We start from the raw sequence: 24,896 nt of genomic DNA, 5'->3' as shown, positions 1-24,896 counted from the left end.
TGTATGTGCTGTCTCTAGCACACTCATGCGTAGCCTACCCGATTAATCAAGAAAACGGAACGGTCCGTCTCTCTTTTTTCTGCTCTGGACACTTTTCTCGACGAAAACGCACGTTGCTCGATTGCGGAACATGTGGAATCGATGTAGCATAAGCACTGTTATGCTTTATGGCGCACGTCCATGGTAAAGGGCAAACATGAGCAAAAGAGACGGAACGTAGTTCATCGATAAGCGAATACCATATTTGTTTCATTTGGTGAACAGCAGCATCCGCAAACACAACCGAAAGGAGATACGCGAACGGCGCATGGTGTTGTTGCGACCACTTGATTCCGGGTTTCCAACACTTTCGGTCGCAATGCGAAACTCGTCGCGGTGATCGTGTTACCGACAATTAATACGCTCGATGGTTGATCGAGCCGCGATCCTGAATCGGTGTGGTGAATGTTTTGGTTTATTCTGTTTTCATCTCTCAATCTATACAACGATTTTGTGAAAATTTTGCGTTCGTTTTGAATTGTGTAGCAATTATCACTGATAAAAACAGCTTGGCAAAAAGTGTTTTGGAGGCGTGACTTTTTTCTATATAATATATGTGTTTGATCCATACAGTGTTGTGACAGTGCTATACTAAAATTGTCTCAAATTTGGACAGTGCTATGCGAAATAATTTAATGAGTCTGTTGTGATAACCATGTGTTAACGGTTAACGATAATCAATTATCAATTTGATTTTGTACAAAAGTATTGTACATCAGCGAGTATTCAAACTACGATCATTGTTACGTGTCATCAGATTTTAGTGTTATTAGTGTGATAGTTTTTCTCATTGTGTACTAGTCGTGCATGAGCATCGTCAAGTGTGCTCTGACTACAATGTTCTGATAACAGAAAACGATTGTTTCTAGGAAAACCTTTGAAGCGGTAAAATGTTGGTTTCAGTACCATTATGTATCATTTCCTTCACCAGTGATCTGCAAACTTAGCTTCAACAAATAATGAGTTTGTATCTACGAATCTTCTCGAATCCAAGCTATGAAATTTAATGTTCAGTGTTTCGTCTATGCTGGTCAGAAAGCTACAAAGTGTTTACGTATCACAAACATCCAATATTTGATCACATGCTGGGAGTATAGTTTTCAGGTTGTGCCAATTTTTCCCAATCTCACTGCTGGAATCGAATGAGCGATGAAGATGCTAGATATAATTGATAACAAATCTATTTGACAAGGCCACAAATTCTGCGACATAGTGTCATATCGTGCTTGAAAGTGAGTTCGTTGGTGTGTGCATATGTGAATTACTTCCTCGTAAAAGCTTCAATCTATTGTGCTTAAAAATGAGTTCTTTCTTGATGGGCTATCCGCATCATCACATTCAATCCATGGGGATTAATATTGAACCTAAGTTTCCTCCCAGCGAGGATTATCCAAGCTTCCATAACGGATATGGTGCAGTCAATGGTATAACCCAATCTGGAAATCAGGATTACTTGCACCATGTTCAGTCCGATTCACTACATCTTTCTGGGGCGGTGGGTGCAGCCGAAAACGTATCTACCGGCGGAAATGCCCACGTTACCGGTAGCGGGAGTAATGGTGGAGGTGGAGCCTCTTCGGGATATAACGATTACTCATCTTCGATGGTGGGCCATTATTATCACCACCCGCATCATCATCACCATCATCACCACCATCATCCACATGCTCATCATACACATAATGGATATGTGTCGCCAGTGCAGATGCAGCCAACACCAACCACACCCATCGCCCCACCCATCCCTACGCTTGCACCTACTGTTCCGACTACGGCATCAAACAGCTCTGTTGCCAGTCACAATTCTTTCCCTACGAATGTGGCTCCCGGGTACTACAACGGATACTATGCAGCCACAAATCAAGGTCATCCGTCTATGATGGATACGCCACTGCAATGTGTTGGTACCGAAGTAAGCAACACCGCATTGGGACTTCAGGAACTTGGTAAGTACAAACTAGCTAAGCAACATTACTCAAAACAAATGTCACTTCATTCAACAATCTATCGTTAACACGTACTTTAATTTGCCGGATTGAATCATTAAATCCGTTAATATGGTAATAGCGTTCCTGCCACAAAAACAAAATAACAACGTTATCTTATAAAATATGATATATAATAAACAGGGCAAGATAACTCCAATCTTCCAATTAATGATTCATTTAGTTTTGTCAATGTTGGGTATTAATAAATGTACATAAAAAAAACTCTTGCACTGTGCTGCAATATAATCTATATATTGCTTCTCCTACACTTTCGATTATTTTTTATCAGATGAACCAAACGGTGGTCCGGTGGTGTATTAGTAGCGGTGCCATTATTCACACAACAAGAGCGGTTCAAAAGTCCATCCATACCAATCCCCCGTACGCAAGACTGATAAAACAATCCTGAAATGATAGTTTCTGGAAACAACCTCTTGTGGTTGTTGTGCCGATAAAGAAGAAGAACCATACTGTAATATTGGAGCAGATCGTACCTTAGTTAGAAAGCTGAAGCTTTCAATCGACATCTGTCCATAAATCGCGGTTACATCATTCCAAAGAAAATTCGTAAAGGACATAGATTTTGACATAAAATATCATTTTTAAAAACCACAATTTCAGAAATACTATTCAAATTTAAAATCATTACTTTCATTTTTATTTAAACATTATGCAAATGATTTATTCAACCCCAAATTAATAATGTAACAATTTAATTGTAAAAAACATGTTTTTAAACATCATGAGCATATGATTCTAGGGAGTGTATAAAAAAATCAACAGATTATTTGAAGCTTGTTGCATTTTTTTCTTCCTAATCCTAAAAATAGATTTGAAAATTAAGTGCTAGACAACCTCATCACGAAGCGATTGTAGCTAAAACTGATTACTTTATTAATGATGAATAATTTTCGAGTAAGTAACCAAGTAAATCATTGACAAACGCCTACCCAATAATTTGACTAGATGTTTTAAAAATGTTACATAAGACGTAAGCAATCAAAACAAATTTTGATAGACTGCGATCAAAGCAAAATGAAATAGATAATAATTTGTTGCATATTTAATTGCCATTGCAAAGTTTTTTTTAATAACAAAATATTATGCCTGTAATTGTTTAGTTTTCAATATTTATTTATACATATTTTCAACATACGAGTGATATGGCCTAACCTGGTTCAGACTTGTTAGAGAAATGCTTTATTTTAATATTTGTCAAGCATGTGACCGAAACCTTCTTTTCCTAGGCTAATTTTATTTGCCAATTTGCGTGTAGAGCTGAGCATGGATAAACGTCCTGGCATCATCGTTACGCATTCAAAACAACTAACTTAATGTTCAAGCCCATTGCATTGCATGATTATTATTAATTCTTAACACAACCAGGGATCCGGCGCTGCCTTTTTTACCCAGCTTATACGTCCCGGTGAGATCGCTCCTTGCTAGATCGTTACTTGACCCAGAGAAGCGTAATAATTGTTTTGGTTCCTTTGCTCCATTTTAAATAATCTGTTGCAATTTGTACACAATTTGTGGTCGTTATGAACCTGACATGTCAGGTTTTGTGTTCTTAAAGTGAATTCATGCTGTGCCCATTTTATAAAATCTTATTTATTTTCAATAATTCAATATAAAAAAATAACAAAAATGCTTTAATGCCACATGAGATTCGTTAAATACAACAACAAAATAACCAATATTCAACATCTATTGATGATGATTGAATTTTCGCAAAGTCAAAATTGGATCGATTGAATGACAATAAGAATTTTAATTTATAGTTGTTACTGCTGGTGAATGAAATAAGTTTTCTTATTACTATTCCATTCTTTTATGATAAAACTCATATGAGAATCTTTTTTATTTTTGTTTGTTCTTCTCATGTTTGCAATAAGGAAATAGCTCATTGAGCTTTTCGTAGCGTTTAAACCCAAGTAAACATTGTACACCATGATCGCTTCGGGTTGAAAGTGTACTTCAAACATGAAGTCAGTGGTACGCTGCATGTCGTTCGTTGTATTGGGTACGATCATTGCTAACTTTACAATAACCCATATTACCATTCCTCACATCCCGAGTCCCTAACGAGTGTCTAAGAAGATGATTGAACTCCTTAAAAAAACTCTCCTCATGCCTTTAAAGTTACCTACAGTCCATCGGCCTACTTTCGAAGCTACTGATTTCACGACAGTAGTTCCAATTCATGTTCTCTCGGATAGTGCAAATAAAATTGTATTTATATTTCGAAATTTTTATTCCGATATGAAACATAACCGTTCATATTATCCAATAATTTAATATATTTTGCTACATAAAATGTAAGACACAGCTTTAGTTTATTAATGAGACGATACGTTGCCCAAACAGAGGTTGTTATGGTCAAAATTCACCTTATGCAGTGTGTTTGGAGTGTATAAAATCGTGTTGGAACATGTAAACATTTGAAAAATTTCTAGTTCTACTTTTATAATAAACCAGAATTATGCAAATCTAACACAAACCTAGCTATTCCTTTACTTGATTGCATTTTCTTTAAATTCATCTAAAGTTGATGTTGTGAATTGTACAGTAAAATCATTTATATATTCTGTAGACCTATTTGTGTCTTTAACCGAAAATACGCTGATATGATAGGAGCTTAGTCAAATCTCAAACGGACGAGACGTACAAAGCATTGACTATTTTAAAGGAAAAAACTGGGTGAATACAACGTAGTTGTAATTGTACTTTCAAAATGGGAAACCGGTCCTTTAAAATTGCTTATACATTTTTCATGAAACAAAAGTTTCCGCCCTTTGTGAGGTGAGATCCACCTCTTAGTTGAACGACACTTTTATCTACATTATAATCGTTAGAGCATCGATCTATTGTTTCCATTAGCAGAATCGACTAATCATCCGAATATTATTTCTTTAAATGATATAATCACAAGTATTAGGTCAAGATAAAAAGGATAAGAGCCTAATAAGGAGATCAAACTTGAAAAAATAAGTAGTTATTCAAAATAAACAATAAATAAAGCGATTTTATTAAAGAAGAATAAAGTTATTTGCAAAATCTGCAATGTTTTCAATACTGACTATAAATTATAAATGGCACGTATGAACTGGCATAAATATTTCAATTTTCCCTATGAATGTTTTATATATTGTTTGGCATTATCACTATCCAAATGCAAAAAATATCGAAATTTGTTGAACTATACACTTTTTATAAATGATTCTTGCCAGTTCAACGTTCAAAAGGTTTGTTAATATTGTTATTTTCTTTCGTATAACTTTCGTGCGCTTTTCATTTTTTATCATGATTTATTTGATTGAAATTCAAGCGATTATCAAATTTATTCATTTTATGTACTATATAAATGTTTTATTTCAATTGCTTCTAATAAATCGATTAACACCACAACCGATTCGTCTGGTAATAACTCTTATCTCACCGTAAATGATGAATGTATAGTAGCGATGGGAATTTCGTTCCGAACCTACTAACTTTGTTCCGTGCCTTCTGTAAAACAATCAAATCTGGGTGCGTAAACTTTCATAATTCATCTAGGTTTTTTGCATCTACCTGTTTTGTTCGTCTTGCGAAGATTATAACGTTAATGTTTACTTATGTTACGAAACTTCGTTTGAGGCTGTAGTGAAATGTAAGCAACTCTCATAGCAACAGGAATCAATCAGTTCAATGATCGTTTGCAAAATTGATACCTTTTTGTTAATGAATCATTCCAATATCCAATAATGTTGTATTCCATTCTCATGGATGACAACTGTCCGTGTATGTTGTTATGCACGCTTCCTGTAATTAATTATGTTTTCAGAGCTTTGATAACAAATTATAGTCGATAGAAGCGAAGAATCCATAGTAACAAATTTACATTCAAAACTGATCAACTAAACAAAAAACTGTTTTACGACGTGTACTAAAATGTCTAATAATGGTAACGAATATGTAAAAATCATATCACACAGGATTAGTTTGATTGTATCGTGAAAGTAGGTTCAACGATAGGTTCGTTGACGATTCGTTGAACGATAGGTTCCTTAAGTTTCGTTCCTTTAAGAAACCTGGTTCCATTCGGTTCTGAAAAAAATGGAAATTCAAGATCCCTCATGTATACAAGCGTATCATAAGATTTGCTCCTATAATCAAATCGATAAACACAATGCTATATAAAGTTCATGTTTCATTCACTAATTCTATTTTTCTTTTATTTCTCTATTCGTTGAACTTCTTCTCTGTTCGTTCAATATTACATCCTTTTACTAAAGGAATGAAATTGGATAGGCGAATAGAAGAAGCGGCTCCTACAGGGCAGCAGCTGCAAGAGCTAGGTATGCGGTTACGTTGCGATGATGCCAGCTCCGATCAGGTAAGTTCCCATATTACTCTTTCATTTAAATCGGACACAAACGGTGTTATCAACTACATGCTACTTTTTTCTCGCCTTCGGAATCTGCAGGACGAGTTTCTAGATGAAGAACGCCTGATGCTCGATCGTTCTCCCGACGAGCTGGACTCCAACGATGGTGATATGGAAGACCTGGACTCCGATAATGATCTTGGCGACGATTTGATGCACGCAACTAGTGATGGCGAACGTATCATTTATCCTTGGATGAAGAAAATCCACGTCGCTGGCGTCGGTGAGTACAAAGTCCCTGTTGAGCAGATCCGTTCGAAATCTATTAGTTGCTAATAATGCGGACAAGATCACCATCAGGTACCGGGGTACAAAAAGTCTTTTCAAACGCTCTTTCTTCCAATGATGTTAAACTCTACTTGTTCTGTGAGGTTTGATAAATTGGTTACCTCCTTATCATATCGGTAGATCAATGGGCATTGCAACCGATCAAACTACCGCAGTGTTACTCTATACGCACCTTCAAATAATACCCAAAGCGTTTACAATTTCCCGATGCTTCAAAGACACTGCATTGAGCAATATAAATTGCTTCCAATTTATCATTATTTTACCAGCGTTGTTCCACCTTGAGCGTTGTTCCACCGAAGCCGAGCCAAGGTCAAATAAATTTAAACATTTCAACCCAAAAAGAGATGAGGGAACGAGTACATCATGAAAACCCTTCAAAACTTACAATGACAACATTTGACTGGCAGGTTTTCCAAACAGTAGTGACGAATGGCTTCAAGCAGTTAGCTCATTTTTTTGTAATTTATTTACTACTTTGAAGGATACTTCTCTACTTTTGCTCTGTTCTGCTGAATGGGCCGTTGAATGTCCTGCAGAGATGTTACGATAAACAGAATGGATCTGGTTCGATCATTTAAGGATCATTAGGCATGTGGTCTGAAGCTAAAAAGGTCCATAAAAGGGTCATTCAAACAGATATTTGTTATGGTCACTTACAATAACAATACCTGAGTTAACAACACTACATTAGATTGATGCATATAACACATCAACAATGTGTCAATAAATCATGTGTTTTGTCATACATTTCCGCACTTTTTAAATGTATAACTGTTTTCCATTTTTCAACAAATCTTTTGAAACAAGTATTGAGATTCAAATGTTACAAAAACGTTTAGGCATTCAGATGGCAATGTTCAGATGTAAAAAAAACTTCAACCCTTCACCGTGCACAACTCGTTAAAGTGCATATTACTTAGATATTAATTATCATCCGTGAAGTGCGACCAGTATGTCGCTTAGCCTAGAAAAGATGTATTTACTTGATGAAGCTGATGAGGCGATAATTCGATAAACCGTTCCTTCCAAACGGCCAACCTCTCTTTCACAAACACGTTCTCATGCCAAACAAGCTAAAGATTAAGTGAAAGTAAAACTTCTACGGCATTCGGCCCGTGCTAAATGTGCTTCGTAACCCCTACCTCTCATTGAGCGTCAACACCTCTGCCGGGTAGCAGAAGCATCCACAGTAAACGTCGCCCGACAGCTCCCGAATAATTGATAACAACTAATTTATCTTCTCTGTCGCTTTGCCATGTTGTGAGAGGAACGTAAGACTTCGATACGACATTCGACAATGTCACGATTGTTTCTATTCCTGTGGGTGTATGGAGTGATTTGGCTTTTCATTTAAGGTTGTTACCTTGTTTGGAAAATAGCATGTTAATAGCAATTCATTTCATTTACGGCATTGTAAACTTGTTCCCAAATAATGTTTTCAAATTGATTAGCAAAAAACACTGCGAATGGTAACAGTTTTACTAGCAAATAAAATATCGATCCATCATATTCTTGTAAAGTTGCACTTATTCTTATTCTTACGTTACACCCGTTCAAGATGTTTAAACATCAGAATTGAACCACCACATTTGTTTTCATAGTTGAAGTTTTTTATGCCATTACTTGACTGTGATATCAATGATGAAAAAAGTTCGTGATAACCCACGGGTAGGGGTGTATCGTTTTACTCAATGCTCGTCAAACTTTTCGAACTCCAACCACTCTTAATGAGCCCATCGTTTCCCAAGGTCCATTTAGCACTTCTTGATATGCGGATGTGGGGATGCGATACTTTAATCAAACTCTTCCGCAACTGCGAAGGGGAACATTACGAACGAAAAGTTAGAATAACAAGACGCCGGATCACTGCTGTCAGAAAGTTCTCTTCTTCGAGTGACTTCGACGAGTTGAAGAATATAAATTGAAGTTGTTACTTTGTTTTCGTGACAAGCTACGTATCGGTAAATCATTTCACCCAGATGAAAATTATAAACTCAATAAAGCTGGTGCAGCTGTAGGCCTGAAAACTTCAAGTCCATAGTTATGGCAAATTGTTCAATGGAATTCTTTTACATTCGTTAACCGTCGTTTGATAACCGTCGTATTTTTTTTTATTCAAAAAGGCCTGGCCGTATTGCTTACAGATATTAGTAACTTAATATATGCTACAATTCACATTCATTTAGAGATATTTTCTTATCCGAACACATGTGTATCTCGAGTACACTCGACCGATAGGAAAACCTTATTTTCTACCTGGCCAATGGAAGATTTGCATACAGCATGTTGTATTTGAAAATCTGTTTTATTGTTATGTCGTGGGCATTATTATTAGTATTATGTTGGAGTTCTGTTTCTTATTTTCTATTGAGTAATATTTAATAATTTACCTTAAACATTATTTTGTATTACAAAGTGTTTGTTCATATAAAACATAATTTCAACGAATACTGAATCATGGCAGTTCATGCTACCATGCTTTTCATTCTATAAAATAAGACTAATGTTCACCAGCAACTGTGTGTATTTTAATAAACTATGTAAGACAGAACAGCAAAACGAAATCAACGATTAAAACAACGTTTAAAAGAGACAGGACTTCTTTCATGGGGGCAGCGAATGACAAACAAAAATAGAATCCACCAAAACAAGTAGCTATCAGCTGTGTAGTTATCGATCGTTGGGGATCTATTACATGGTTGTGTTATTTCAACCATTCATTTTTTTTTCTTCTCTTCCTCCCTCTTGTGCGTCCAGGGCAGCAGAGAAGCTTTAACGAAAACCATCCATAAACGGATAAAAACATTCAAGTTGCTGTGGAACAAGATACCAATACGTCAAAACCGGACTGCTTGTCGGTCTGTCATCACCCACCCAAATGTTGAATGACGACAAGGTTGATTATAAGAGGCTTCGAACCTAACCCGGTTCTGGGGGTTGTTTGGTTGGACTCATCATTCCACCTGGTGACGATGCGTTGTTTGCTGCTCCGTCGGCACACTCATTCAAGCGATACCGGGGACTAGTCATGCTTTTCACATTACCCTTCTGCACCGTCCTCTCAATGTCACTGAATTGCGCCTACTACCATAACCGGTATCGTTGTTTGCATCTGCTAAACAAAAGTGTGATGTGGCGTATTTATGAATAGTAGGATCGTGGCATTCGAACATGGATTTTTCATCACGTACTAAAATGCTCACGATAGCCAGCTGGTAGAAAGGAATAAACGAATACCGAATTTTATCAAAGATAGTTGATAAACATTCTTCATAGTAAAATAAGTACATAAATTAAATCACAGCAATGTATAACACATTTATTTTAATGCTAGTGATTGCTGTTTTTTTATATTATATGAAGCTCTTGTGCGTTTCAAATATTTGAAATAAAGTAAAGAAGATCAAAAATTACTCTTGATATCATTTAAATTATCATACTATTTATGTATAATAACACTTTTGCATTAGCTGATACGAAAAGAAAGTAAACTTGTTCAATTATTCTATATTTTCAGCAAACGGATAGATAATTCGAGACCCGTATAAAAGTTCTAAAGTTTTAGGTCTTAAACGGATTTTGAGTAATTGGAATACTTTGATACTACTTTGTTGTTAAAACATATGAGACCTAACTTTTGTGATTATCAATTTTCTATCGTCAAAATTGAGATTTGAGATACTTACCTTATACCTCATATGACAGTTACATCATATGCATTCAAAGCACAAGCTTTCATGAAGGCCTAACAATTTCAAAAAGTGCCAAGAGTGCTTCTCGACCCGCGGATTCCATTTGTGAACAATTAACCTTGATACATGTATGACCACCACATTTACTTCCAGCCAGCCGTTCAGTTCCAGCCTTTTTATGCAAGCAAACCTACCTGCCAAAATGCATAGATTCAAATTGCACCCCTGCACACAAATAGGAAATGTTGCTTTATACAAAGGGTAAAGGTGTAGTGCGATCGCATTGGAATTGTACGTGACATTCTTAGAGACTTGGCAGACCAGTCACTTGCACACGAAGGTACGAAAGGGCTGCGTTTGAAAATATTTTGCAAATCATGCTGCTGTGTCCGGCGCAATTGGCTAAGCTCGTTTTTTTTTCTCTCGTGTCTATACTTGTTTTACCACTGTAAATGCATTACGCCCTGATATGGCCAACACAAGTGAACAAAAAGGAACGTTCTTTCCAACACCTTCTGGCTTTGTCGATGTTCTCATTATTCTTTGTTTTATTCAATGAAATTCTTCGCGGGTGGTACATGTAAAATTAACGAAGAAAAATCAATGAAAGTACAATAAAATTATTACCAGCCTTTTCCACACTGATTGCTGATTGATGATATAAAGGACCGTTGTTGCGATGTTTCGTTGCGTTGCTACGAACAGCTCTAAAGAACGCGTACACTCGGTACACCGGCTTGGCTGGTTGGATCGAGATTTTCTTGAAGATCGCGTTTTATAATGAACGTGTCCGTAACAGCTTTTCAATCACGATTCCGCTTCACAACCGCAGTCAGATTCTTGACATTACTGCACCGGCCCTGATGCAGAAAAGCGCAGCCACTGTAAAATAGCAAGTCATTTGCCTCAATATACGGCTGCAAACCTGCCTTCGTTGGCTCACCATGCTCAGCGTGTCTGTGCTATTCCTAAGCTTAATAGCATCAATAATAATTGCCTCAGTACTGAGTACCGCGGTTTTGCAAACATTTATAATCGTGCAGGTCGGTGTGACCTGAACCTTGATGTAATGTAGATAACTGTGCCAAGGTACTTTCGTTGGAATCAAACCTTCTGCCATGCAAGCGGCATTTTATCTCCGTTTACATCGTCATCACACGTGTTAGGCACTTCAAGCGTAAATAAGTTTTGATCACTTTCTCCGTCGATCAGCCTGTGAGTAGCATAGTACGTTTTCTGGTGGTCATCGCGCTCTTCGCAGGTTTCGATCGCGCTTCTGTTTTATTTCGGCAATTGTGTACTGCTAAAAATTCGAGCGATACATCATCCAGCTTGCTTCGTATCAAAAAGCGTCAAAGAATTATTCGTATTTCGTCTGCCAACGAACTTCTCTATGTCACTGTTTCTTGGGCACAGGGCGACCAGGGAGTTACTTTCAGGCGACTATAGCAATGCGAAAGATTAATGATCCATCTGACGCGGCCTTTGGACACTTCACCAGTCCAAAACGAAACGTTCATCAGCACCCGACACGGGCAGCGGTAGTATCGGTTCCTTCATCATCCAGCAATGACCACCCAAGAGAAACATCGGATCGGTGTGCAACGGGGGCGTAATCTACACACGCTGGGACTTACGGTACTACAACAACAAAAAAATCTCTATCGAAACATCGACCTGTCCAGCCAAAGCCCTTTACTTCTCAGCGGTGTGAGTTTACGGTGGTTATGTTAATGTTTCCGTTACCGATCGTGGGCTATTTCTTTGACGTTGAGGTGTCATGCAAACCTTATCCGTTTGTCCTTTGGCTCCCAAAATGGGTGTCCTGATACTTGTAGTAGCTCGAAATAATTGCTAGTAGCACAATTTCGTGATCTCAAGCACATTAATTACAACACCGGACGCTCGAAGTATGCCGAACAAAGCAAAACAGATCGCATTGATAAGGATCGACAGCACCAACGGAATAGATTCTATGAAGCAGCGTACAAATCCGTAATAAAGCTTGGGAATTGCTTTTCGTTGGAAGCAAAGAAAAATAAAATCGAAAACAAAAAAAAACCATTCATTTACACTTTTCTGTTCTTTTCAAAACAGTTAAACTTCGTTACACTCCAGCCAAAGTTTCAGCCGTTCAGAAACTCAAAACAAAATCGTCACAAAGCAGACACGGACGTCCTAGTGTGTTAATGATTAATTATTGTTTCTTCAAATGCGTAAAGTTCCGCTGTGGCGATGAAGCTCTCGCCAAGATATGCTTGATGGAAGGTAGACAGAAGAAACTGTAATTTATAATTTATCAGTCCAACCGAGTTCATGTTGTTAGGCAAGTGAAACTAATTTTTAACCATCCTATACCTGCGTATCTTTAAACTGTGCCGCGGCAACTGGAATTTTCGATTCTCAGCGATAACTAACACAGCTAATTTTGTATGTTAAAAAAGAATATTGACCGGTTTCATAAACATGTAAAATATCCAAGAAATATAAATCATGAAGTAAAGAAAAATACAGGCTTCGATCGAGAAACTCACTGCTAGAGCGCTTGCTATCGTGATCGTGATCATATGGTCAACCGATCCATTTGTGATGAATTTCTGGTCGACCTAAACCTCAAGTATAGGGCAATTCAAAAGGTTTTTGCTTTTACCTTATTTTTCTACCATACCTTACGATCTCACGGCGGCTTCTAGTATTTTCTCCCACCAACTAGTAAGTTACCCCCCCCCCCCCCCCCCCCCTTTTCCTCCTTCCCCACAATGAGGGATTCAAAGAAACACAGTGGTTCATTTGGTATTTGCAATGCCATGTGTTCGGTGATGTCAGTAAAACATTTTCTCAGAGAACAGCAGGACTGCAGACAGCATGAACAGCGACCGAACCAAGCCAGCACGACGATGGGGAATGTCAGATACTTTTCATGTCAATCAAGGGAAGCTTTGTATGTCTTTCAATGGCAACTTGAATAGACAGGCAGAGTGATGGGTTTCAGCGGCTTCGGAGGTTGATAATCCATTGTTCAAAGCGCTTTATCCCTGCATGTTTCATTACCATCACCCAGAAGTTAGCCACAAAATATTTCCTTCCTTCTGGTTGAGTTCTTTCTCAGTTTCCTCTCGATGTATTCCAATCAATACATGGAGAAGTACAGAACATCTACCAACCAATTCATCTGCGCTAGCGCAATCATACTTTCAAAAGAAATAAATATGATTATCGTATGAGTTCCTGAGTTTAGCTCGTGCCATTATGGTTGTATGATGGCGATCACTGGCTGGTATGATTTTGTATTAAACTGAAGATAATAGTTGGAACAGCTCTTCGAAATTCGTTCTACACCTGCACCGTGCTGCCATACATGGTATGGGCGTGGGTGACACACATTTTCATATTTCTTATTTTATCATTTTTTATTTGTTACAACATACTCAATATTTACCTATCTATTTGTGTTTATTTTATCGGTAGCTAATGGATCCTTTCAGCCAGGCATGGAGCCAAAGCGACAACGAACCGCTTATACCCGTCATCAGATACTAGAGCTGGAGAAAGAGTTTCACTACAATCGTTACCTTACACGACGTCGACGGATAGAAATAGCCCATACGTTGGTTCTTTCGGAGCGTCAGATCAAAATCTGGTTCCAAAACCGACGAATGAAATGGAAGAAAGACAATAAACTACCTAATACGAAAAATGTGCGGAAGAAAACTGGCGACCAAAGCAAATCGAACGCTAGTAACGCTTCTGGTCAGCCCGGAAGTGCAAACAACCAAAAAAAAGGTCGAAAATCCAATAGCTCCGTGTTAAGCACAAAATCAAAACTTCAACAACAAAATCACCAAAGCGAAGTAAGTACCTTAAATTGGTTAATGGGCGCAAAGAATTAAACTAATCGCTTTAGAATAACATAAACATCCTAATTATAGCTAGTTATTACAGTTATTTCTTCTATTCACTTTAAAGCCGTCTAAAAGGAGTTTTGTTTTTCTAATGATTACTTCTAATTTTACATTCATTTTCACAACAGTGCCTTCGGACAGACAGTCTTGAAAGCATGACTGATATCCACGGTACAATGGCGAATGGCAACACCGGATCCTCGCAGTATATCTCATCTTCTGATGTCAACGGTATACTACCATTGGCAAACGGAACTAGCGGGACCAACAGCTCTGGTAACGCCATTCACAATGACCATCTTTCACAGCATCAACAACTACAACAGCATCAGCAGCTTCAACATCAGCAACATCAATCTCAATTGAACACCCAATCATCAAACAATAATAACAACAACACCAGCGCCGCCAGCAACATGAACAGCGTCCAACAACATTCCGTCGCTATAAAAAATGACTACGATCTTACTGCGCTGTAGAACCGACATTTGCCACCAGGGTCATATGATCTTGCCAACATCCAGCGACCATTTCTTGTGGCTTGTCAGACTATTGTTTCAAATGATACCACATATAACAATAAGGTACATATTTTTCCTTTTGACTTCTACGGTTTCAAAGAGCTTACCGACATCAATTGCGCTACTAGTTTTAAAAAATGACTTAAACTGATACCGAAACCAAGCCAGCCAAGCAGTAACTCATTTTTTGCGTTCAAGCAGGATTTAAACATCAACTTCGTTCGTACAATCATCCCACACAAATGCAAAATATTGAAACTGGCAGCAGTACTGGAACCTACAATGTGACACCTGCACCGCAATTTGTACAGCCATGGTGTGTTTAGAAAGTAATTGTAGGTTGTAGACACGATATCGAATATTTGCTCACGAACAAAACCACATTTTATTCGACTGGTGTGACATTTGTATTTATGTTTCCCTTCTATAAGTATGTGCCGTGTGGCACATGCATCGTTTGCCAGCTGCACACACAATGGATGTATAGGAAAATGGGAGTAGGATTAACAATGCAAACAAACTCGGATGTAGATATAAGTAGTTAACATTAGGAGTTGATAACAGAACGGAGATTATCGAGCGATCCTATATGGAGCGAGATTCAATAAAGAGTTGATTTTTTTACACGTTTTGAGACTCACCGATGTTGGTTGGATTGGCATACACGAAGCTGTAGTTGCAAATAGTTCACTGCTTTGAACCATCATGCGCACCATCCAAGCGTCATGTGTGTCAATCATTTTTGTCAAATCCAACCGGCACCAACAAACATACAAATTCGGATCAAACAGTGATTTAGTTGTGTAAGTGAATTGCTAAGCTAAAACCTTTATGTACATAGCCGTTTGTAAAATTGGTGGAGAAAAATAGCATTCATGTCTGAAAACTGCAGTAAGCTCCTTAACTCATTAGGACATTTGCTTTTATTCTGCTAAATATGGCCCTCCCTCCCTACGACAACAAAATGTAACCTTAAAGCTCCAATCTATAACATTCTGTACGGGGAATTCTATCGACAAGCATTATGTTGATTTGCGTTGCCTGCGTCCAATTGAGTTTTTTATCAATTCAAATTTATGTTTCCATTGTCTATTCTTCTTCTGGGTGTAACGCTGCCTGCCATTTCTGGCTTACTGGACCACGAAGCCGGATAGTCAGTCCTTGCTACGGGAGATTGGTCCGGATGGGATTTTAGACCGGTCCTGTCGTGTGAAGACCGGAGTCGCTACCAATACACCACCTTTCGCCCTTAATCCATTAACGCTATTGTCTATTATATTAGACGAAAGTAAATATATCTAGAACTCGTTATTTGATTGTGAGCAGTGCCGTAAGAGAATGAATCAAGTTATAAGCCAAATAAGCAAACTTGGCTCAATGCTTGGTGTTAAGCAATCGCAGCGTTCAAAGCTTTAAATAATTGTTTATTTGTTCCATTTCAAGTTCTCGTGTTAGCAGATCCCGTCTGGGTGATAGCATCGTTCACTTCGGCTTCCGTTTGCTTTCCAAACTCATAATCTTTCTGTTGTCCATCAATGGCTTGGATAGGGTTAAATTTCCAACACTTTAAGTAGCTATTGTGCTGGTATTTACATTCCCTGCGTTAGTCAAACTATTCTTTTAAGTTACAACTCACCATACAACAAATGGCATTAAATTGGAGTAGGAATGTGTAGGCGCATAATTTGAAAGAAGACATTAAATACTGCAACCATTTTGTAAACTTGGACTGAAAGAATGACTTTAATGTAGAAATAAGGTTACACTGGGAGTCAAGCTGGGCTTTTCTTTATCAAATTTTCGTTCAAAGTATTTAAGCAGCTGCTCGCGATTATTTCATTGTGACAATGTGACAACAGCCATAGCTCTAAGATCAGCCATTGAGTACTTCCGTACGGGATGTACAAATATAGAATTAAGTAAGTGCAAAAACTAGCGAAAACGAATAAAGTAAACCATCATAATTTAATAACCATTTTCTTTCATTTTTGTTATCGCAGTTGTAAATGTAATGCTCTTCCTGTATTGGTCGTATTTTCTTTAAGCTTCTTCAAATGCAACTAAATACCGTGAATACGCGGTACCGAGTTGGATGTCTGAGAAAACGTTGTTCATTCACATCTAACAACTACAGCTGATGCTTTTTTCCTTCTACTCCTCTTTCAGGTCTGGGTCGGAATGAATAAATGGGACGGTAGCAATAAAAGCCCGTCCGGAAAACAAACAGTAGTTCTAATCCTTTACTGACCAGTGTCCTGTTGCTCTTTCAACCCTTTTTAAAAGGATTTGCACATTCTAAGAATTCCGTAAGCCTTTGACTTTTAGTGCCAATGGACAATCATAAATAAATAGGGGATAATACCGTTGGCGGAACTGATTCCTAACAGAATTCCTGTTGCGAGTTGTTAGAACCTAGCCAAGGAGTAGAAACTTGTCGCACGGCACACTTCAATGCGATTAAAATCCCTTTTTTCCGTTTCCAGGTCAGTATCGAATGTATTGTTTTACAGGTAGTACTGGCGAGAAGTTGCAAATTTTGTCCCTTCGCTTAATTACAAACGAACAATATCAGCGTTACCGGTCAGCCATATCGCATAGCGTTTATCTCCGTCCGCTCGGCAGGGGGACATTTGGTATTTTGTTTAGCAACCCTTTCCCATACGGGTTCTATTTTCCATGGAAAATGAAGCGCGAGCCAAAGAAGTGAGTTACAGTTTGCCTACCGTGCCACTTTGACGCCGCCGTCGATCGGTTTGTCTTTCTGTCTCAGCTCACCGAAATGGCATCTTAAAACCATATTGAAATGCTGTTAAAATCTGTCATCCTCAGGTATCGATGTAATGCTCAGAGACAAGAGACTTTACAGACACATGGACCGATAGAATAAAAAAAAACATAAACTTGTCAAATGTACGTCACATTTCATCCAGATGGAATTCATTCCAATCCCGCGCAATATTAACATTCTACCGTAAGAAGGGATCGCTTTGTGATGCGGTCGTGGTTCCATTACCTTTTTGGTGTAGGAAATATGAACATCCATCAAAACATCATGAAAAGACACGCATGGAAATACACACAAGCCGTCTAAGGTCGCATAACTTTCGACGTAATCCATACAGTATGGAAGCGGGAACCAAGCGAGCTGCATTCTGAGTAGTAGTCCTTTAGATTTGGATGGTTTCAACCCTCAACTCAACGTTCAACTGCCACGTTCCGAGGAAACCCCTCTAATCTTGCACACTTTACTGCGCACGGTTTCCATTTTATAGGGGTTGCTAAAGCAAACATTTGTCCATGTTTCACATTTCTCAAACTACATATTAAATTGGCTGAATGTGAAAAACGTTTCCCTTCCATCTTCCATTGCTTTAGTTCTCACTTTTGAAGGAGATTGGACGCCATTTTGTAGCGCTACGAGGAAAATCTTGGAAACCACACCCCTGGTGACAGATCGAAAGCTGTTATTTTTACGTTGTTTGAAATTCAAGCAATATATCATTTAAACAAAACTCCACAACCAGAATATTCCCTACCAGAATATTGAGAAGTAGTTACTAGAACACAACAAAAATCCTCGTAGTTGCCCTCTGGAAACCTTTTAATATTCGCCTCCTATAACTAAATTTCACATTTGTATCGCTTTCTGTGTTGTTGTCATTCGTGAAAAGCTAGGTCAGGTAAGAGAATTGAACTTCGGGAAATGTGTTCTTAAATAAATTGTTCGAATATATCCATCACCGACTAAATCCTTGCGTGTTCCGCTAAGCGCAACATCATTTAAACTGCCCCATAAACATAGTTAAGTTGTACTCCCAGCCTAACACAACAAATTATGTGTGCGTTTAATTCAGTCACATTGGCTTGCTGCCAATGCAAAACTCTACCCACGAGACTAGGCTATCACGAAGAGAAGATATTTTATGATGAAATTATACCTTCGAGTGCATTTGCCTTAATCATTCACTACCTGTATATCTGTCGGTGCGTGTTGGTCCGTCCGTCTGTCTGTCTGTCTGTCTGTCGGTCTGTTTGTATATTCTATTAATCGCAGTGAACGAAACTGCTCTCTAAACAAACAGTCTGACAAGCTACAAAAGCAGTGCATGCCAGTGGATCAAAGACGTGTCATTAACGAATTAAAACATTATAAATGTATTATCACTGTGTCATGCAATCGTCAGTTTTTCGGCTCAGCGGATCAGAGCACGCATCAGATGGATAATTTGCTTGGCGAATAGCACAAACCACTATAGCCTCTCATCGAAAAGAAACTTATCAACACCAGCATCAACCAAACGGTCATCTACCGTGCTACTGGGCAAGGTTGCGGAAGAGCTGGTGGATCCTCTTGGGAGAAGACATTGCTCTCCACGAGCAACGAACCGATGGTCAGGATGTGAAAGAAAAAGGCTCGCAGTTTTGACCGTGGGTGAGATAAGATTAATGTTTTTGCCTCAATTTCATATAACACGTATGCGAGGAACCGGTGTCAATGAAGATTTTCTCACCTTCATCGAAACAAATGGATTGCCCGAGTTCTGCAGTACACTTCGGTTGAAAGTAGTCATCACGGTTGTCCTACGTTTTAAATGCGTTAAGCTCACTCTATCAATCTATTCGCAAATGTCGCACTGCACTGATACTGTAAGGATTCGCCGTTCCGAAAAGCTAAAAATCAATACAACAATGCTTCTACTTTGTAGCCACACAGGGTCGCTTCATGGTAGGGCATCCAAAACCAATCAGCAGCAAACGAATACTTTGAACGGTCGAAATTATGCGGAACCGTTCGGACCAATCTGGCTAGTTCTCACCGTCGGTTGCTTCTTTCTAGTCTATTCGCTAAACCCAGCATCGTGTGCTCTTCCCCACGTCAGCCAAGGGAACACGGAGCACAATTTCGAATAGGACGCAAGAACAGAAATCTATTTGTGTTTACTTGCTTTCTTGCAATTTGATTAATGATCACACTTCACATCACATTCTTCAGCTTGCGCGCTCGTCGTCCTCGCTGCAGACATATGCCTCCCTCTCATGCAGCGCTTTCTTTTTTTTGCGTTTCAAGAAAGGTCCTCTCGGGAAAGGTGCCTTTTCCACGATCCAGAATGCTAGCTGAAGCGGAGAAAACTCGATATAATAACAACAAAATATAGACCCATGAAAAAAAACGTATCCTTTCAGCTCAGGCAACGGTGCCAACAACAAAATGGAGTAGACGACGGACGCAAGAAATACAACAGGAAGTGGACATAACTAAGAACATTACACAAAAAAACTACCCATGTCTGTCAAAGACAGCGTTTCTGTTAATATAAAATGCAGACTGGCAGATGAATGCACTGTAATAAGACCAAATACTTAGCTAGTGCAGGTTGTATATAGAATATATTGTATATTAGCTTTCAATTACATAAAATATTCAATCGTTTATCAAATTCCTACACTGCCGTCTTCAAGGATAACGCTGACAATGCATATTTTTATATTTTCAAATTGCCGAAACCATTGATATGCATCGCTGCAAGCAAACTATCTAACAAATCTTCAATCAAACCAAATTTTAAACAATGTTTTGAAGTACGTTTAAGCTAAACCATGTATCTTTTGTTTTCGAAAGATTTAATTTCTGTTTTAGGTTCATTCAAGCTGTCCGTGTTTTTGTTGTTGTTGTTGGTCTGATACCAAAAAACATATGCAGAAACATAGCTTTCCACGAATCATGATAACTTTATTTGAGGTTAATGCTAGAACATTCTTTCATCATTTCATTTTTTCCTGAAGGTTTCTACCGAATCCTTTGTTTACTAGCCAGTGAGTTTTGAGAATCGGTAAACCTCTGATCATGTAAAACAATAAGTTTTACCATAGCAGGAATAAATAAAGCATTAATTACTGTGTTTAAATGTTATAAAATATTTAAGCAGATGCATATGATCGTACGTATTCCGAAAACATTTGTTGCAAAATAGCATCATTCCAAATTGCTTGAAGCTACTAAACTAACTCCAAACTGCTAGTACTATCATGTGACACATATTTCATAACGGTTTAGTCATTTCATGTCTTGAACAATAATAGCGTTCTTTTCAAAACGTTGTATTTGTTTTACTTTCCAGTGTCAAATTCTTCAAAAGAACATCTTAACTTTTAACAAAAAAATAATAATAAAAATAAGTTTAAAGATATAATCTTTTCCCGAGTTACGCGAATAATGCATTCCAGAGATATTTAGTATTCAGTGATAGATTCCTTCTTTTCACGATACAGTGCGCAATATTAATTGATGCTGTTACGTTTATTTCGACAATAAGGTAAAATTTAAAAAATTTAATAACTTGATAAATTTGAAAAAAATATGTTCATAATATGGAAATGTTACATTTTTTTGGGAACAATTGAAATTTGACAAATTGAAAAATCAATTATTCATACAAAATTACACGAATTGTTAAAAAAATAGATTTGCGTATCTGTCGAATTCGAATTCGCGTGACTGTCGCGTAACTCGTGAAATGACTGTATTGTAATTTTTCCATAACCGTCATTTCAAATACTCCCTTCAGGAACGAAACGATTGACGAAACGATAACGAAAGCTCAACGAAATTTGCTGCTCCTATTTTAACGAAAACAGCAATTTCAACGAGATTTGAACGAATGTTGAGTTTAACGATTATTCAACGAACGTGCATAAAACAGTGCTTCCCAAATACCCAAACACACGAAAATCTAAATTTTAGACCTTGGTCTAGCCAATTTTTGGACATCTAACCCAAACGTACCAAAGTCTTAATTTTAGACCTTGCTTTAGACAATTTTAGACGTCTAGAAAACGTCTAAAAGATTTCCAATTTTCAGAGGCTTCGACCAAGCAGTTCTAAAAAATAACGCGTTTTTAGACGAATCCAGACGTAACGGTCCAAAAATAAAATCACCACGGTTTGTGCCCGCGGTTGTGGTTTGTGCCCGCGGGTTGTGTGTAGGTGGTGGTACCTTTCTCTTCCGTACTGTTTTGTCTTGTCTTGGAGAAGGTCGTGTGCATCAATTCTATTCTATATGAGTGTTAATACGGTGTTGGATTGTTCGTGTACGAATTGGATTGTTCGTGTACCGAAGTGGAGCAGAGTGAAGAGGAGTGTGCTAGACATTTTTCCATTCGTATGATTGCACGGATCAGCTGTAGAAAGAATGAGAACAGAACTTTGCATTATACCATATGATTACAATTTACCTTGACGGCGTATCGGGTTTTGTTTTATGATCAACGCGTCGATCGATACGTCGATATGGAACAATGAGTGGAATGCATTTCGGACTTTCGATAGGCAGTTGCACTAAAAGAACAAAGCTATCAGTATTTAGTTTAACAGGCCAACGGAAAAATACAAGTCCCATGCATATTGAAGATGTTCATTTTTGTAACATTTTTAAAGGGACGTTTTTGCATTAATCAAACCAAAAAGAGAAAATGGGTGTAGCTAAAAACGAGGGATCTAGATGGTTCTAGAACCATTATCTCTGATGTGGTCAAATGTTGGGAGTTCACGGGGTTGTGCTGTATTATGCATTCAAGTTGCAGTTGACATTAACGATCAGCGGAGTGAAGCTTGTTCTAGATCGCGGTTTGGGAAGACGTTATCAAAAGTAATGCCATGCACGATTTGGACATGGTGTTGAATGTGTTAATTTACATTTAAATAAGTACCTGAAATGTGAGCATTATTTTGTTTTGCAGCCTTCTCATTCCTTATTGTTTATAATATGTCGAACTAATAAACATTAGTGAAGGCAGAATTAGATGCAGATGAGTCATCACGCAGTAAAAACATCATTCGGGAAAAAGAGAATGCTGTAGTTTTAGCGGGCAATTTTGATCCAAACGATTCTCGACGACTGACCAGGTTGAGAATGTCATGTTTATTCAACGTAATGCCACAAAAATGAAAAAAGATACTCTTAGCCACTTTCGTACCGTACTAGTCAATCCAGTACCGTACACAATGTTAAAGATGTCGCATAGTGTTCAGTAATACGTTCAGTAATACGATCATCCAAGTATTTATCATGTGCTGTTCACAAGGCATTGTGAAGCATGGTGAGACACAATGCTGAGTTTTTTCTATCTTGATAACAAAACAGGACATGATTTCAGATTTGTCCAGGTACTTTTACACTATTTTTTCGGATTACTTCAACCACATAGAGGAACGAAAAGATCATTTTTATCTTGCTTTTCAACCTTAAATTTTACTGCACTTTTTTACACGGTATCTGGTATGACGGCCACAGTTCCAACATACTTAGAAAGCAGTTGCCGGACTGTTCACATGCACACACTCTGAGTGTTAACAATAAGATAACTACAAACGACCAAACAAAGCTAGAATCATAAGCAAGGAATGTAGCAAGGAATCCGTATGAAAAATAAAATTGACTAAAATTGGTCAACTATTTTAATGCTGCCTGTTAAGACCGATCCTGTTGCCTCTACGTTTAAACAAGTTCAACGTAGTATCACCCACATTTGGGCCCTTTAAAGTCCTGTGTAAGGATCATTCTCATCACATTGTGTCCCACCAGAGCAAACTGTCGGTTGAACACTGGCCAGATATTGCAGTGGTGATCTATTGCAACATCTATCCTCAACGGAGACTGAAAGCTGAATGCTTATGGCCTGTAGGGCTAGACTCGTAGGGATACATATCCATATGCTGTTCCATGCTTCATCTATTGACTTTTGAAAACGTGCGGGTCGCAAAGTGCTTTACGCAGTGTATCTAACTATACGTGCGTGCCTTAAGTGCAATCTCTTTCATATGGTTTTATAAGCGATGTATCAGTGCGAAGTGATTTCACGATCAAAAAGATAGGCAAATCGTGAAGAGCAAATGTATTATCACGTAGGATTACACACTAATTCTCAGTTACAAAACGATCAGCTGGACGATTCGCCCATGGGTGACGAATTAGAAAGACGTGTGCGAGGAGTAAGTCTAATGTAAGTGCAGGACAACGCTTTTCGATGATATGAACTTATCATCGCATTTCATCGAATAGCATTGCGAAATTTCGCACTGAGAAAAATCGCTGCATGTCTATTTGCACGGTAACGCATCAGAAACGATCCGTAGCTAGTACACTGTTATTAAGCATTCATACTGTATTCAATATTGAAAAATGTAAATCCTGTATGAGTTCCATCTAAAAGGTCTCCTGTTTCTTCTTCTTCGTCTTGGTGTAACGACCTTTTAGATCATATCCGTTTTTTATGATTTACTACATTTGTGTTACCACGTAGCCGGATCGTCAATTCATTCTACGAGAGAATGGTTTGGATGAGATTTTGTACCGGTCCCATCGAGCGGCACCGTCGCCCCTTCTAACACCTTCTTCGGGTTGTATAAAGAGGTATGATTAATAAAAATTTCCTTGCAATCTGTTTCACAACTGTCATCAACACGAGCCGAACCCCTTGTTGGTAGAATGACAGTTTGATACGACTATGCAACCTTTGAACAGTATCGTTTTTGTGCTGACGGCTGAAAAAACATCGCCTTCCACAAAGAAAGATAAAACCGTGCCGTACTGTTATGCGCATTGCATACCATGTAGGCTGTTAGATACATCGAACTGCATACCAGTTGACCAAACAAGCTTCACGTCCGTAATATCATAAATATAAAACATGAAAAATTCTAAACAACGATTAAGTAAAATGAATCAAATCAAAGTAGGTCCATCAAAGTAGGTCATCCAAATAAAACGATGTTTAGTTCCCAAATATGTCATCTACTTAGCAAAATTACACGGACCACTCACAAAGCTTTTCTATCACCTCCAATAAGCATCTCTAGATACGTATGTACGAAGAGTATGAGATTTGTTTGCATGTATGCATATTTTTTTAAAATCAACGGAAAATTCATAAAAGTTTAACATATAGAACATACACAATTAGACACTCTTTTTAATGTTAGCGGTCCGGTGGCGTGTTTGGTAGCGGTGTCGGTCTTCACACGACAGGACCCGAAAATC

The 24,896-nt window shown here is 38.1% G+C and overlaps 1 protein-coding gene across 1 annotated transcript; it reads left to right on the top strand.

Annotated features, from left to right (window-relative positions):
• The first annotated feature begins 1,339 nt into the window (after window positions 1-1,339).
• Window positions 1,340-14,817, top strand: LOC128299175 (homeotic protein deformed). The gene is made up of 5 exons (XM_053035048.1): window positions 1,340-1,985; window positions 6,302-6,402; window positions 6,493-6,676; window positions 13,905-14,287; window positions 14,467-14,817. The coding sequence occupies exons 1-5, from the start codon at window positions 1,340-1,342 to the stop codon at window positions 14,815-14,817; spliced, it is 1,665 nt and encodes a 554-aa protein (XP_052891008.1).
• The last annotated feature ends 10,079 nt before the right edge of the window (window positions 14,818-24,896 follow it).

This window comes from Anopheles moucheti, chromosome 2 (genome assembly GCF_943734755.1).
Source record: "Anopheles moucheti chromosome 2, idAnoMoucSN_F20_07, whole genome shotgun sequence".
Classification (NCBI taxonomy): Eukaryota; Metazoa; Arthropoda; class Insecta; order Diptera; family Culicidae; genus Anopheles; species Anopheles moucheti.
This window is presented reverse-complemented; position numbering and strand designations above follow the sequence as displayed.

What these genes read in the sequence shown, in the direction of transcription:
- LOC128299175 (XM_053035048.1), top strand. Translation starts at nt 1,340, where the DNA reads ATGAGTTCTTTCTTGATGGGCTATCCGCATCATCACATTCAATCCATG. An exon ending in ATTGGGACTTCAGGAACTTG is followed by an intron (nt 1,986 to 6,301) that starts GTAAGTACAAAC and finishes CTTTTACTAAAG; the next exon opens with GAATGAAATTGGATAGGCGA. An exon ending in ATGATGCCAGCTCCGATCAG is followed by an intron (nt 6,403 to 6,492) that starts GTAAGTTCCCAT and finishes CGGAATCTGCAG; the next exon opens with GACGAGTTTCTAGATGAAGA.